At 41.1% G+C, this 16,516-nt stretch overlaps 1 protein-coding gene across 5 annotated transcripts in view; it reads right to left on the bottom strand.

Annotated features, from left to right (window-relative positions):
* VBP1 (VHL binding protein 1) overlaps window positions 1–16,516 on the bottom strand; it is a 41,252-nt gene that overhangs the window by 6,607 nt on the left and 18,129 nt on the right. Inside the window, exons 10-22 of one of the 5 annotated variants that reach the window (XM_086756202.1) lie at window positions 16,099–16,222; window positions 14,587–14,723; window positions 14,186–14,289; window positions 13,132–13,305; window positions 12,637–12,696; window positions 12,428–12,541; window positions 11,444–11,575; window positions 11,285–11,315; window positions 10,667–10,787; window positions 8,528–8,584; window positions 8,100–8,207; window positions 7,654–7,708; window positions 3,302–7,454 (exon numbers count right to left, since the gene is read on the bottom strand). In XM_086756202.1, the coding sequence (XP_086612328.1) occupies window positions 7,694–7,708; window positions 8,100–8,207; window positions 8,528–8,584; window positions 10,667–10,787; window positions 11,285–11,315; window positions 11,444–11,575; window positions 12,428–12,541; window positions 12,637–12,696; window positions 13,132–13,305; window positions 14,186–14,289; window positions 14,587–14,723; window positions 16,099–16,222 (1,177 nt within the window). In that variant the 3' untranslated portion in view covers window positions 3,302–7,454; window positions 7,654–7,693. Of the gene's footprint in view, window positions 1–2,770; window positions 2,914–3,301; window positions 7,709–8,099; window positions 8,208–8,527; window positions 8,585–10,666; window positions 10,788–11,284; window positions 11,316–11,443; window positions 11,576–12,427; window positions 12,542–12,636; window positions 12,697–13,131; window positions 13,306–14,185; window positions 14,290–14,586; window positions 14,724–16,098; window positions 16,223–16,516 lie in introns of those variants that run through there. The other 4 variants (XM_086756203.1, XM_086756201.1, XM_086756205.1 and 1 more) reach the window with 4 other exon arrangements.

Raw genomic sequence — 16,516 nt, forward strand, 5'->3', positions numbered from 1 at the left:
AAAGCAGGTGGACAACAACTCGCCCTACACACTGCCCAGCACCCCCCCTCTGCCTCAGCTACTGCCTGTTTGTACAGCTCAAGTCTCCTGAAACACAGCGAGAAGTGAACCCAGGCCCCTGCTACTGGTGATCTCCTCCCAGTACACAAGGCCCCAGTCCAAGGCAAGCTCAGATTCACCACTCAGGTCTTCCAACGGCAGCTTCCAGGTCCCGCCGGCTGGGCGTTACCCGCTCTTACCCGAGTGCAAGGCTGAGACATGGTCACTTGCACGAAGAGAACAGCTTTGTAGCAGAGCTGGTGTCAGTGCTACCAGGATCCCTGCGTCATGGTGTGTCACGCAGCATCTCAACTGCAGAATGACCTTACAGGCTCTGCAAGGACCTGCCACAACCCATCTCTGTCTTTCTAGGAAGACAATTCACTGGCAAAGCACCGTTGTTGTATGTACCGTAAAAGTAACAGCCTGCAAACTTCGAGCCAAGCCACACAAACACTCTGCAAAAGCTCTGAAGCAGAGAGGGCAGCACATTCCCATGCAGCCTTATGTTTATGCTTCGAGTGATGGCCCACGTGAAGAGCTGCGGGCACTCACGGGAGAGCTACCATCACCCGTGGGCACGTACACAGAACGTGAGCAGAGACACGTTCTTTGGAAACATCTGGACAACAGCTCAAAAGAAAAGAGAGCTGAAAGTTCTCTTTGGAGTGCTTGTTTAAACGTTTTTTTGAGTTAGTGCTTCAGGCCACTAGAAATCTGAAGAGGCACAAGAATCCACAGATCAATCCACAATCAAGAAAAGGTACCTGCCATAAGCGGTTTGAAGAGCATTTACTGAATCAAGACACTTAAAGAAAACATCTCTGAAGTCAAGATTCACAGCAAGACTGCCCGTGTAGCACGTGGTGGGGGAACGTCAAGCACGGGATCAGCAAGTCTTTATCGCCACGATGGTGTACCATGCTTTTGGATCAGAAACCTATTTCAGAAGAAAAACCCTGTAATAAAACCCAGACTCCAGACGCTACTATTTTCACTTTGTGGAGAAAAATACCATTAAAAACTTCTTAGCACGTGCTCATTTTGAATAAGAAAGCCTATCTTAACATCTGCAGCCAGGTCCTCTGAGGTCATCATCACAGGCAGAAGATTGATCAGGGCGCCTCTCAACCTGAGAACTCAGAAACTTCAGTGGGTTTTAGATCCAGACAGAAGGTCAGGAAGAACTGAACAGCAGCGCTGAACTAAGCCACAGCCCCCAGAACTCTCCCGGGTCACACGGTACAGCATGTGAGATACTTCAGACACAAGTATCCGAAGGGAACAACGCGGAGCCAAACGTGAACTGCGTCAACAGCTACCAGCATGAAAACGAGGGCTGTGACAGACACCCAGCCCCAGCAAACGCTTTGAGGGTATCTCCTGCGCCCTGCCAGGGCGGCCACCTCCACTGCAGAGCCAGCACAGACCACAGGTTCTCCTCTGTCACGACGGCTGAGGTCTCGCAGGGCAGCTGAAGCCATGGCCCCTGCCTTTCGCTGAACTACGACACAGACCCCAAAAACCGTTAAAGAACCTTAAAGCAGGATCTGGGTGCACTGAAAGCAAGTGTCCTGCACCCGTTTGTTCACTGGCAAGACACACGGGTAACACAAGCCCTACACCGAGAAATACCAAAATGCAAGTGAAACCAATTTATTTCTGTAAGAGCTCCTAACCGGCTCAGACAGCTCCGGTAAGATATCAAGGCAGATCTGAGAAGCAGACATTTTCAAAGTCTAAGAAGATGTCAGTACTAAAGCAGCAGATAAACCAAGCACTCAGGGCAGGCACCTGACGTTTCGAGACGACAGCAAGGCAGGCAGATATAGCCAATCTGACCAATGCCTACTGATCAAACAAAACACAGCAGCGATCAAGACAGCACAGCAAGAGCTCGCTTAGAGCAGAAAGGGAGCAACAGATAATTTTGACATTCTGTCACTGTATAAGTGGATGAATTCTTTTTTTCAGCTAGTCAACAGAGTTATTAGATGCTTGGTAAGTCACTTTGCAAAGTTACATAAACAAGCTGTTTTCCGAACGACACGCCTTTGCTGGTTTGTGAGAGTTCGGGAAAGCCAGCCGGGCACCGCGGCCACTGCCGAAGAGGGATTCGGCTCAAAGGGGACGAACTGCACCGGGAGAGCAGGGTGCAGGGGACGGTGCTGGCAGTGCGGCACGGCGGGATCTGAGATGAAAGAGAACTGGCTGTGAAATGACGCGACAGTGCTGAGAACAGGGCCTGGAGTCGGCTGTAAAGTGTTATTGATACTTAGCGGTGCCAAGACAGAACGCAAATGAAGCCGCTCAGCCCCTGAAAATCCTCAGGACTACGGCACCCCCCGCCCCCAGGGCGCGGGACCCCGCTGGGTTCGGGGCTGTCTCAGGCCGAGGTCGCAGGGCGGCCGCGGGCAGGGCCGAGCCGGGCCGGGCCGGGCCCGCGGGACAAACCCGCGGCGCTGGGCGCCGGCACGGGAGGGCGCCGCAGCTCCCCCGCCCTGGCGGGGCCGGGCCGGCAGCTCCCTCTCACCCCGCAGCCCCGCAGGGCGGCCCGGCCGGGAGGGGCAGCCCCGCCGCCCCGGGCACCGCCCGCCCGCCAGGCCGCGGCCGCGCCGCAGGTGCCGCCTCACTGGGGACGGGCCCGGCTGCCGGAGCGCAGCCTCCCCCTTCCCCGCTCCTCCCCAGCCCCCCGCCGCGGCGCGGCCCGGCCGGCGGAGCCGCCGCTCACCACGAAGACCGCCTCGGGGATGCCCAGGGGGCCGCGCTTCTCGCCCGCCGCCGCCTCGCCGCACCCCGTCTCGCTGCTGGTGGCCGCCGCCATCTTGGGGAACCGACGGTGCGTGCGCGGCCTCCGTCGGGACGCCGACGCCGGGCGTCATCACGTCAACGCCCAGCGCGACCCCATCCATTGGCTGTCGGGCTTTGAGTGATGCGATGACGCCGGGGCGGAGGCGAGCGGAGTAGGCGGAGCGGTGGCAGTACCAAAGCGTCGCCCATTGGTGGGCTGGGGCAGGGGGCGGAGCCACGCCGGGCGCGTTGCTTAAGCCCCGCCCACGGCAGCAGCGCCGTGCTCTGTTTCGGGGGCAGCGGGCGAGGGCTGCGGGCGGGCCCGGGACGCGACCGCGGCAGCTGCGGGGAACAGCGGGCTCCAGCGCTCCCGGCCTAACAGCCCCCCGCAGCCGCTGGTGGCAGCGTTACAGCAAGCCGCAAGCCTGACACCACCGTAAAGAAGGAACACACACGCACACACGCAGACCGCTTGCATGTGCCAAAGTTTATTTATTTTATTTTTTTTTTCCAAAACTTGTTTCATCAAATCATTGGATATGAGCAGTTTTTAAAAAACAAACAGTTTGCGTATTAACAAATTGTGAAGTTCCACAGTTAAAATATCAACACAGCCAGTCTTGTGCTTAGGCTTCTTCTTAAAAAAATTATGAATTTATAGAACATAAACCCTCAAAATTTGTTTCCAGTTTGTGGCTAGTAGAGTTTCCACACATTCTGTATTCGTATAAAATGAAGGAACTCATGTAAAGGAACAGCTGTACAAGAACACATCTGAAAAAAAGCCCGAACAACCTAAATTAGAGTAGCTCCTTTTAAATAAATATCCAATAAAAGGCACAAACCTGTTATGGGGAAAAACATAACACACAAAACAAGACCTATTAAATAAATAACGTGTGGAGTGGGGTGGGGGAAATCTGTTCCAGCACCTATTTTGTCATTGCTCCAAGATGAAATTCCAGCCAAACATTTGGTAAAGGATTAAACTTAAATCACAAGGATCCACGTTTGCGATATACTGAAGAGTTGATGTTACAATTCCTGTTGTAACTGTACCAGTTACTACAATCTCTTCAAATAAACGATCAGGAGAACGAAGCAGCGATGCAGTGACGTATCAGCAAGTCAGATACAGCTTCAGAGTAACAGCAACAGGCTTTCTCTACGCCTAGCTATCGGAAATGTATAAATGGTAACATGTACAGTTGCCATCACTCAAAAATATAATCTTTTAAATGGCAATAAATGACCGATACACAGTGCCTTTAGATGTTGTCCTTACAATACAAACTACCCTAAACAAAGTTTTCCTTTTTATGTACAAATTAAGCACCGATCCACAGTGCATACTATTCTAATTGTAACCCTACCCTCCTCACAACGCATCAAAAAACCCAGAGGGGGATACACCCTGTATTCAATCGTGTAATCAGACTTTTTTTTGTTGGTTTTTTTTTTTGTGTGTGTGTGTAGTTTTTGTTTTTCTTTTTTTTTTTTTAAACAAAAGTCCATCTGTTATTTTTACCCACAAGTATTCCACCACTACGTGCACAAAACTGAGATTTCTCTAGGACATGTGTCCAAAATTAAAGAAAAAAATTAAATGCGGTAACTTACTGGAGGCAAAGTCAAACTATATTTAGAGAACACTAGAAAACCCCTGTTATTTAAAAAGAGGTACACTTTCAAATCCAACAGGCCTGACACAACCAAGCTTTCCAAATTTCCCCAGAAGCTGATGGTACATCCCATGAAAGACAGCCTCCCTGCAGCAGCACAAAGTCCCAACAGTCAGGGTTCACTGACCCACTAACGTACAATAATGCAAAGCGCACAGCATACTTCAGGTCTTCCTCCTTGTTCAGACAAACACGGAGTGACATCTCAGTTATCTGCTTTCTGAAGTATTCTGATCGAGCGAGTTGGAAGGAAACGAAAGGGAACGTCACATTTATATACATCTCTCTTCAGTGTTTCACTCACAACCACTGTTGGCAGCTCTTGCGGGGTATTGCAGTTGCCCTCAAGAACCACCTTTGACTTCAAAGTGGTTTTTTGGAGAACAAGTTCTGAGCCATAAAAGTCTTGACAGCATCCAAAGTCCTTGTTTTTCTTACTTCTAAAGGTATGAACTCTGTTATCTAAAACACAGTGCTCTGCCATTCTATGCGTTACAATATACGCACAAGGAAGAGGTTGACAAAAAGCAGCCCTGTGCACTTCCGTGCAGAGAAAAGTGTGTAAAGCAATCTCCATAACGAATCTGAAAGCCGCGTTTTAACGTATCAAACATTCTGAACAAGACTAAAAAGAAGGTAGCTTATAAAGTTTTTAGGCTGTACTTTGTGGCTGTTTCTCCTTTTTTAATACCAAATACGTTGTTATCAGACAGCTTTGCTACAAGAAAGCATGCCAAAGAACCATTAAAAACCCAGAGCAAACCAGAAGTAGTGCAAACTATGCCTCGTACTAAACCAATTTCTGAGCAAAGTACACTCTAGATATCCAGAATGCTCCGCAGTCAAGTTGTAACAAACACATACTGTTTGCCAGGCATTTATTTGCATATTTTATTAAAATAACTGATTATTACTTACACAACTCAGTATGAGAAGGAGACAGTGCTAAACTGCCTGCTTGTAGCACTCCCAGCTGTCATTAATGCCCAGATGTTTATTACTACATGCTCTGGTCTAATTTGAACTCAAGACTTTTCAATGCTGAATAAATCAACGGAATTCACTATTTCTTAAATAAACAGCCTCCTCCACACAATGACCCATTCTAAATGGCATCGTTTCCCTCACGTGAAGGGTTAACTATAGGCACTGAAGAACTCATTGGCTTAAAATTGTACAATTGTTCAACCCAATCGAGGTGGATTAAAGCTTGAAGCCCTTTGTAATTCTAACTTGAACAGTAAATTGCTATATACCAGTCCAAATTCTTTTAAAAATCCATACACATTGAGAAACTCTGGGTTTTAAATTTCTGCAAGGTTACATTTTCTAGGAAGTTAGTGATTACAGATTCCAAGTGTTGGGGGATGGTTTTTTTTTTTGTTTCTTTTGAATTGCTTTACTTGGCAAAAATATTTCAATCAAGTTAAGAAATACTACTTTTGCACTCTTTGGGCAGAATGAAGCATTTAGGAAAAAGAGAAGGCTTCTTCCCTCTATGAGGAAAGTGCCATATTTTAGAAGTTCTCTACAGGACAGTTTGACAAGATTCTCAGGCCTATGTGCATTTATAGTGAGAGTCAGAGACATTTCTGCAATAGACTCCCTAAAAGATAAGAGACATGCTACTCTGGAGGTCTATTTATCGTAACAATAGAAAACTATACATTTTTTGAAAACCCTGCCTTACTATTAAGCATTAGTAGAAGTCATTTTACAGGAGAGATTTTCATTGTGTTCTGCCACAAAACTTCTGGAAGAAAAGGTTGCTCCCAATTCCACTTGTTTGTTATTAACTACTTTTTTTTTTAATGCTATCACTTTTTATTAGACATTGAAAAATACAAGATAAGGCATTTTCATAGCCAATTTCAGTTTTGGAGGAAGATTGTTAAATACAAAAGACATGCCAGAAGTCTGTACACATCTGACCCATGATGAATAGCATACTTCATAAATTATTTGATTTAAAAGATTTTCCTCTCAAAAAGAGTCCAGATTTCTTAACATAGTATTTTTACCTTGAAATTACTACAGAAGAAAAAGATTACCGCAGTATTAAAGATTATCTAAAAGTTCGCATATATTTACACATTTAAAAATAATTACTTTTATACGGTTTACAACGAGGTTCTTATTTCTGAAAAGCAGCACAAGCTATTCTCTACAGCTGGATAATTTCAATAGAGTTGCCAGTTCACAAGTGTCAGCACTATTGCAAGGTTTGCTTCTTTTGACCTAATGGACTTGTGGAAAAAAAAAAAATTGGATCTCCTGCCTCTTTCGCAGTCAGCAACAAGATTTTTTAATTGCTCCCATTTGCTGTAATTGGGGATACCTGCATTCCCTGGCTCCCAAAACTACTCCTCCTCGAGCTACGGAAAACGCCATCTGCAGAGAAGACGCTGGATGGAAGCACAGCTCCTGTCGCCTGTGGAGGCTGCACGTGCTGTTCTGTAACACACTTGTTTCCCCTGCTCCATCACGGACTTTCAGCACATATTAGAGCCTGGCTCTTTCAGCTAGCCATGTAACACTGACATACCAATAGAGCAATTTATTATTTTTACTATATATATATTTTTAATATGTATATATCTTGTTGATTCACAGCATCTCAAACTCACATTATAAAGTCTGCAAATTACTATAAGCTATTCTAATGTCAAAAAGCTGTCTGATTTCACACAATATTGGCCATATGATAATGCAAGCATTGCTCTCAGAGTATTTATTAGAGCATATGAAAATTTTATTGCTCAACTTCATCTGTGTTGTGTCTTGGTTACAACAGCCACAGAATTAATGGAGAAAATAAATAGCTTTGACATCCTCAGTTAACTTCCTGAGGTAATCCACTGATGAATAAGGTTGTAGAGCAATCATGTAACCCCTCTTCTCAGCTTTGAAGATGATAATCCAGCTTGCACCTTCTGAGTCAACCTCAATAAAAACAGTTTTCTGCTGAGCAGTTTAAAAAAATCAGTGAAGAAACATGACTTCACACTGCAGTGACTGTTATAAACAAGAATCTCTAAAGCATTGCAATTCAAAATAATATTGTATTATACAGGGAAGAAACAGTTGCCCTGTTCAGGAATACATCATGGAAAGACTGAAATTCAGTCTCTTCTTTTTTTACCAGTATTTGGTTGTTCTCATGTCTTGCTGCTTTGGCGGCTCTACATGAACTGTATCTGTGAAGCAGAGGTTACATATTAATGCCACTTACACAACACAGTTTCTCAGTGTTTTAGAATTTTGATCAACTGCCTTGTTACTATAGGTTTTGGCACTTTAAAGAAATCTCCAAAGAACATTAAGACCAACATTCTCAATATTGATATAGTCACAAGTCAGCCACTAACTCTGATTTTTTTTTTTTTTTTTACTTTCTTCCTTGCTTCCTACATTGGCATGGTCTCACCATCTGAGTTTGCTGTCTCACCAGCAAAAGCTGTTGCCATTGACTGAAGAACCCCTCATTTTCAAATGCAGAAATACATCAGTAGCCATTCATGAAACATTTTGTTGCTTTTACCAAGACTAAATTTCAATGTGATCTCAAGATTAAAGAAAACAGATCACCTGAGTTCCAGAAACAGGTGCAAAAGGATTTGTTGGCCTTAGACCAGGCTGCGTATACATCATTGACTGGGGTGCCATCAAAGGAGCAGCTCCAATCGGAGGAGGTACCTGTTAGAAGAACAAAACACATATATAAAATTCAAACTAATTCAAGATACATCTTCTCAAATTGTAAACACAGTAGAAGATAAGCACAGACACATACACACGTAGTAAAGTTAAAGCTTTTAAAAAACTTGCTGTATGAAGTTTAGAGTAACCCCTTCCAAGGCGCAGTGTGAAAGAGCTATCAGATTTCACACACTATTGACCTTGTAAAACAATACATAGAGGCTGCAGGATGATTTGAGCAAATTAATGCCTGCCATGAAATCCACTGGAGGGGACAACTGGTTTCTTCAGGAATAAGAGACAATCACATTTCTTACCATTCCATATACAGGCACTTGAGGTGTGGTCACTGGGTATGTGATAGGAGCAGGTACCTTCAATCAAGAAAATGTTACTGTATTTAAGATAAGCTCATGTATGCTAGTAATATACATAAAATTGTGAAAAATGCATATTTTTCAACACTTAAAATAACTAACGTATTTAGAAGAAATTGACTTACATATCCAGGATAGTGTACTCCATTCTGGCACAGCAAAAGGAGTAAGGACAGAAAATTATTTAAGAAGTATTTGAACTGGAAATTCTCACCAAGGGATGGACACAAGTCCAGTACCAGAACTGTCTGTAACTACGCTCAACTTATTATTAAAACAAAGGGGGAAGAAAAAAGTGCAAGGACAGTAACGTCAGTAACTATGCCTGTTCACTTGGATATGCTCCCTGCCTAGAAAGCTATCACTAGTAAGACTTACAACAAAACTAGACATTTTACTACATCTAGCCACATTTGAGTATATTGCTTGCACAAAAATTTGTGTGTGAAGCTTTAGAGGGCATGGCACGCAGTATTCCTTCTTCCTCCCATTATGTGTGAGAAGGGCACAGGAAAAAAAAAACAAGGAAGCCAGTGAAACTGGCTTAAGTCAGCTCAAGAAACAAATTTCAACAGATGTTCAGTCAGGTAAATGTTGCTCACATACAAGTTTCTGATGTCTGCAACATATTACAATATGAAAAAATGAAGAGCATCTGAAGCTGCTAAAAATGTGTATCAGGTTATGTTCATAGGCAGTGAGGCACGCACTTCATATTGCCGTGCATCGTTAAGTAGGGCTAATTATATTTAAAATGGAGTGCTAGTTAAAAGACTTCACTGTGAATGAATATGCAGACTACACATGAATTGGAGGGTTAGTACTCTGAATGCCACAGACCAAGCCAGGATAGTTAGACCTTTCCAGTACCGGGGCACTGATTTTAAAGATGCTTATAGCTGAGCTAGTTCTTTGCATCATTAATTGTTGGAATTCCAAGCAAATGAGCGAGCAAGTACCTGGCATAAACACTCAGACTAGAAAGTATTAAACACGAGTATACGAAATAAAAACACACAACCCAAATCCACAGTGATCAATGTGCGCTAAGGTGCCCTCTATCTTTCAAAAATAAGAATGCAGCAGCACTCTGACACAACAGGTTCTAGAGTACTGAGAGATAAAAAGATTCTGTGGTCTCAGAAGTCTCACATAGAAGTGCTATACAACAGATATCCTCTCATCTGAATTTCTGAGTCCAATACTGGATTTAATATTTTATTCAACTTTGATAATTCTGAATGAGCATACTCATGCAAGATGAGGAAAACAGGCATTATAACCATGCTATTGTTATTGGAAAATAAAGTTCGACAGCACAGTCCAAAATTCACAACAAGTGTGGCAATTACCCTAGCTGGAAACAAAGATGAACATTCTACTTCCTTCTAAGGTAGCTACATTTCAGAAATGGTTTGTATGTGTATATATGAATAGAAGATACTTGAAAAATTTATTTTAAAAGCATAGGAAAAGTCAGTTGCCTACAGATATACCTTCAATAAATGACAATTATTCATTTAAATAAGTATAAAACTTGGACTTCATATTTTGTACTGTGTTAAAAATACTAAGTTGCTGTTGAGCATTATCAAAAATCTAAAGTGCTACTTGGCCTGATAATTAAGGTGCCGTGCACGGGTTGCAGCAGTGTTTCATGTGATAAAACTGAAGAAGGAGCGAAAACTGGAAGGAACAGCAGTTTTGCTCTTGAAACACATTCTTAGGATTCTTGAAGGTGCATGTCAGGGGTGTGGAGGTGGGGGAGTGGGAGGATCTCAAACACGCACACCAGAAATTTTCTAGTTGGGGTCATGAGTTTCAATTCAAAATGAACTTATGAACTTAGGTACGTCTCAAGTGAAAGGTTGATTATTTAAGTCTTTAATGGACAAGTTTTAGTGAGCGGAAATAAAGTACTCTAAAATCTCCACCTCATTCAGTTTGAGAAGTGATCCTACAAACATTCCCTCACCCGCCCCCAGTCTTCTTCCAAACAGCCTTTGCTATTAGAGTTAATTCAAGCAGGGAAGCAGCATTTCCTAGAATGAAGTGCGATTTCAATAGCACAGAAATTACCATATGTGGAATAGTGGGTAAGGGAGTAGGGTTCCATGTGGTCGATGTGCTTGTCTTTGCTTGCCAGTTTGTTCCACCAGTAAGTTTTTTCTCTGTAGGCTGGGTCCACTGCATATCTGACCTAAAATGAAACTGTGGTATTAGTTTTCACAGAGAGTCTACAGCTAACAACAACAACATAATGGAAAATCAAAACATGCCTTAATACATGCACACAGCTGAAATCTATGGGTGGAAGAAACGCTCAGGATTTCAGTAACTTCTTATATATCTCTGCTTCAGTAAATATGAAGTCTGCGAATTCTGTTGTGTTGCATTACTGCACTGCACAGTATAATTATTAACTGGAGCTTTATGTAACTGCAAGATCTTTTATGGTGCTTGATAAAAATGCTCAAATAAAAATACAGCAATTGCAAAACTAACTGAAATGAGTAACTTCAAAAGTTAAGGCTGACCGTGTTACAGTGACTGACTACAAACTCACTATTTCAACACTGTTCTTGGTACTAGATTACTGTCAAGGGTTGAGACTCATGCCACGTTAGCGCTGGTAAACTGTGCTAGAGACTACCAGATAGTCACACGAGAATACTGTAAGTATATATATGCACTTACTTTTTGGATGGAGTTCCTCCAAAGCCAAGATCTGGGGAAGGGGAGGGAAGAGAAAGAAAAAATTCGTAAGTATTTTTCATTTGTGAAGGAAAAAATAGACAAACTTGTTTTGTCTTCAGTAACAAATGAGAAAGTTAAATGTAAAAGTTTCACACTTACTCCCCACTAGATTAGCAAGTGAAGAATCAAGGTCATTTGCCAAAATTTTTCCGCTTTGCTGGTTAGGTAAAGTGGCTCTTTGACTTTGTGGTGGTACTGTGGGTTGCAATACATCATCTAGAAAGTTAAAAACTAAACAAAGAACATAAAAGCAACTGTTAATAAAACATTACATTGCACTTAATAAAATACATCCATAAGTTAGGGAGGTATTTTCTTTATAGATAACTAAGTAATTTGAGTATTTATATTTGCAGGTTCAACATGCTGGAAGTGTTCAAGGGTTAGAACAGAAGCAAGGTTTAACCTCTTATTTTTTATGGAATACTATATTGTAACTACTAATCTGGTAGAATCTTTAATTCTACTTCAGTAGCAATTTAAAGTATTTTTAAATTAAAATGAATCTCCCCTAAAACTGCAGAAAAAAGGCTGTTAAAAGATAATATTTTCAAAATGTTCTTGTAACACAATATAGTGGTAATTCCACGATGCTGCTAATATCCGGAATGTACACAAGACTTCCTTTGCTATACGTTCACAAGGACTTTGAACATATAGCAAATTAGCACCAACCACGAGAAAGAGCGTAACTCAGCTATTCTTCAAGCGACACGTACACACAACTAGCTTTGCATTTCTCAATGAAGTTAGAGGGAACTTTATAATGCATCAAGAATAAACACTGACGTCAAAAGCACTGAAAACAGATGAACATAAGCTTACCCGTTAAGAGATATCCAGTGGGCCATGGTCAAAGTTCATTCCCCAAAAAAGAGAGGAAATCATTATCACACAACATATCAGTCAAAGCTAATTTTAAAGTAAATAATTACAACTGAACTGATTGTTTGTTATCTTATCAGCCATATAATCAGCTTGCAAATGTCTTAAGTTATTAAGTTTTGAACTGCTATAGACATTAGGCTAGATTGTTAAGCAATTGTTGCCTGTAGAGTGCAAATTAGTCAAAGTAGTTCTTACCACTTGTAGTCCTGTATTCTGGTGCTGTAGATTTTCCTCCAAAAACAGCATCAAAGTCCACATTAATTGTGGAAGAGGTGGTGGTACTTGGAGGAGCTGAATGAAGAGGAAAACCTGAAAAAAAGTTCAGAGTAATCAAATACACTCAGAGTAGTATCACTCATTGCAGTGGAGGAAAAAGAAAAAAAAAAAGAAAAAAGTCTAATTACCATCAACAGTCAGAGGATGATACAGAGAAGCATATGTAGGTTTATGACCACTAAAGTCATCTTTGTAAAAAGAGAGAAGAAAATAAGATCAGTTGAAAAGAGAAAAAGGAAGAGGGGATCAAAAAATTAAGTCTGCAGTTAAAAATAAAGAATTTCTAGTAATAAAAAAGGAGGTTTTTATTTAACAACTTAGAAAAGCTCAAGTAACTCCTGCATTCCCCATTACAAACAGAAAGGAGGCTGCAGTTTGAAAGAAATTAGCAAAAATTCCAGCAATACTGCAAGTCTTAGAATGCCTACACTGGGCAGGCTGAACAAAATAATGAGTTATTTCAACTGTAGAAATAAAACTTTAAGGAAACATATAATTTACTACATCTGGAATTAATGCGCCATTTCCACTTGTTAATAAAAAGCAAAGATTGGTCCAAACCACAAACAAAATTACACAGCCCAGTTTATTAGCATTATTATCTCCAGTTGCAAAGAAATTACATGGGTTTTGTTTGGTTGGTTTTTTACCACTAAACAGTTCCACCGTTTGTTTGGAGGAAAAAGTAGAATTGATGAAAGGGGTGGCAGATTTTACAGCTTCTTCAACTGGCTTCATGTCAAAGATGTCCAGATGAGGTGGAGAACCAACACAACCATTTGAGGACGAGAAAGGACCTTTCAGATGCAGAAGTGAAGGAAAGAATACAGAGTACAAATAATGGAAAAGAAAAACAGACTGAAATGATTGAATATGAGAATCTCTAGACAAAGTCAAACTGTAAATATTCCACCTACTGATCAGCCCGTCTTAGTTTCAGATTAAAATCCTAACAGCTCTCTCTATTTAGGGAAAATAATTCTAGTATTGCTATTGGGGCGGAGGGGGAGAATGACAGAACATTTATCAATCAAAAAAGTTAGATACTACGTTTTTGGCTTCAAGAATCTACTTTTTAAATAATATATAAAGGTACCAATTCCACCTATTAAAATACGAACACTTACAATGGTGTTAACGTGGCCTTATTTCAGCATTTAAGACATTTCTTTGACATCTATCCTGATTATTCTTTGGAGGGATGGGTAAGGGGACAGAAAATGCTGTGCCCAAGAAACTGAGAATGACAGCTTTGTTATAAGAATTCTAAAGTCACCAACACCTTTTAAATGAGAAGTATATTAAATACCATTTAATGGAACAGAAATATTAGTCCAGCATCTTTTCAGGCACACCTGCTTAGTTTATATTTCCCAGTATTGTTAAACTTTGATTTTTAGCTACATTTCTTCTACCTGTCCCCTTTACTGAATGGCTCCTTCATTCCATCTACTGCACATTGACACTACTGCTATGTGTTAAAAAAAGTAACTCATCCGTAACTGCTTGCAGAGCTTTCAGATGACTTATTTTATATCCTGTCAAGGACAGAAATGTTTGGATGCAACGTAATTAAGCTTTGAGATGTAGATTCAATTAAGTATGAACCTGTATTTTATTCTGGTATTCTAAGAATTCACCCGTCATTTACACAGTCAAATTATGGTATCAGCTCACCTCCCCAAGCACTGCTTGCTGATGTTGATATAGCTGGAGTACTCTGCACAGTTGGGACAAATGCAGGCTGAAGATCAAAAAGATCACTAGAAAGGTTGGGCATGCTGAATAAGAAAAGAGAGAGGGAGGAACATGAAGATATGTAATGGACACTGTATTCTTGTGTTATACGAACATTCATACCAATCTCACTTTCTCTTGTTCACGAGTAGCCCATCAATAACAGTGGTACAAAACCAGTAATTAAGCATTCACTGATTGATACCAAAGTCCCCATGAATACACCAGGAAAGCATCAGGAAAAGGTTATTCTTGACAATTAACTGCAATCACTGCTTTGCAGTTGATTGTGGGCCAATGCAGTAATTTCTGGTTTCTTCAGAAAGCGAAGTATCTCTCACCTATTTGTTGTGGGCGCTGGTACTGCAAAGAGGTCAACAGTTACAGTGGTATTCATACTTTTTCCTGATAAGGTGCTTGGGGATGCTGATGTGGAAGTGGAATTTGATACTACAGAAATCTCTCTTAATCGCTGCTCCTGAAAAATGAAATATATAGTTTGCATTTTAGTTTTATTAGTTTATTAACTGTTCAGTCATAAAGACCTTTTCCAGTAAGAAAATTTAATTACGGCCTTAATAAAGAAAACAGTCATTCTTCTGTGAAGTCCTGAAAACAGAAAGATGATTGAAATTAGAGGTAAGAGTACTTGTTTTAAAAAAGCCTTCAAAAATCAAGGTGTGACTTGAGTTTTTAAATAATTGTTTTAAATTATCTATAACTGCTTAGAAGTAAAACACTTCTAGTCAAGCTAGACATTCTAGGCTCCCTTTATAGTCAGTCACTCGGAGAAGCAGGTCAATGGACCTTTGTTCAGGAAGGCCCATCTCTATTGTTAGGGTCTCTTCAAAGTTAAATTCAGATGTATAGAAGTCAGGTTGACAATGTGCATCCTAACAACATCCATGTGGTGTTGCTCTTACACTAGCAAAATAAAAATCTAGTTTAACATTGTTAATTTTAGGTTTACATCCCTCGTTACTTCCAGATATGCCCACTGCACTTATACAGCACAGATCAAAGCACAGGCCTGTGTTTTACACTGTTCGCGTTCCTCAAGTAAAATGTTAAGTGAGTTGCAAGCTTCCCTGCCTCTCAAATGAAAATTTGTGTCAACCAATTTAATTATTTGGTCACAGCAGCTGCAAGTCCTATTATAGTAGAAGTGGGACAGTGAAGAGGGGAGACATCTGATGCCAGGACCAGTATTCAGACTGTAGGAGAGCGATGTTACTAAGACGACTATTCAGCAAGTACTGATGAGCGAAGGAAAGCACATTATAGAATCAAGAGAACACTGAATAATAATGTATTTGGAAGAAAATCTAAGTCCATAAATTATACCCAAAGACATATGATTTCAAATAGTTTTTCAAACAGAATTATAGAATTGTAAATAAGAGCAGTTAAATGTTGATAAAACTGTAGTGTTCTCATTATGAACAACATGACTGAAGAATCACACTAAAGCCAGGTTCTATACATCATGGGAAAAAAATAATTCCCTCCTACCAATAATCAGTCTTACAATAGCAATACTGTATGTACAGCTGCCGAGATGTAACCTAAAGATGTTGTATAGTCATTCTGTGAATCTTTGAGATAAGTAACAATCTCCTGCAAGGAAAAATATAAACAATTTACATCAGCTGTCTGCTAGTCAAATCGTACTCTTGGTTAGAAGGATCACCACATATTGGCAGCCATCACACATACATCCTGCAGAATCATGCCTTGGCCTCTCTTAAGATGAGAGTTCCCCCACCATACACTATTCCGAGCCAATCCTGGTTTTCACCTGTGTCCAGTCAAAAAAAAAATCTCAGAATACAAACTTGTAAAAAATATAGTACCTTAAGCGCCTGCAGTCTAGCTTGTTCCTCCTCCAATGCTTGCTGCTTTTCCTTCTCATCCATCCTGCTGAAGGACATTCCTGTATTGGCAAGTGTGGAAACAGCACTGGAGAGGGCACTAGCTCTGAAAACAGCAATAATTTTAAAAGTTTTATTAAGAAAAACAGTCAGGTGTACACCACTTAATTTAATCATCAGCTGCTTTATCTAGTTGTGTGTCTTCCCCCCTCACTCCCATCTCTTCTTCCCTTACTCTCCAGTACAGAAAAGCAGACACTCCAGTAATGAGGGAGTTTGGTGAAAAAGTAGCCTGAGCACAGAGGATTACTCCCTCAAGTTTCAGCAGGTAGAAACTGGAAACTGCAGAACATACCAGTTGTCTTTTTTCTTTAAGGTCATATAGACTAGACTGGAATTC

The sequence above is a fragment of the Chlamydotis macqueenii genome, chromosome 11, assembly GCF_036417535.1.
Source record: "Chlamydotis macqueenii isolate bChlMac1 chromosome 11, bChlMac1.mat, whole genome shotgun sequence".
Classification (NCBI taxonomy): domain Eukaryota; kingdom Metazoa; phylum Chordata; class Aves; order Otidiformes; family Otididae; genus Chlamydotis; species Chlamydotis macqueenii.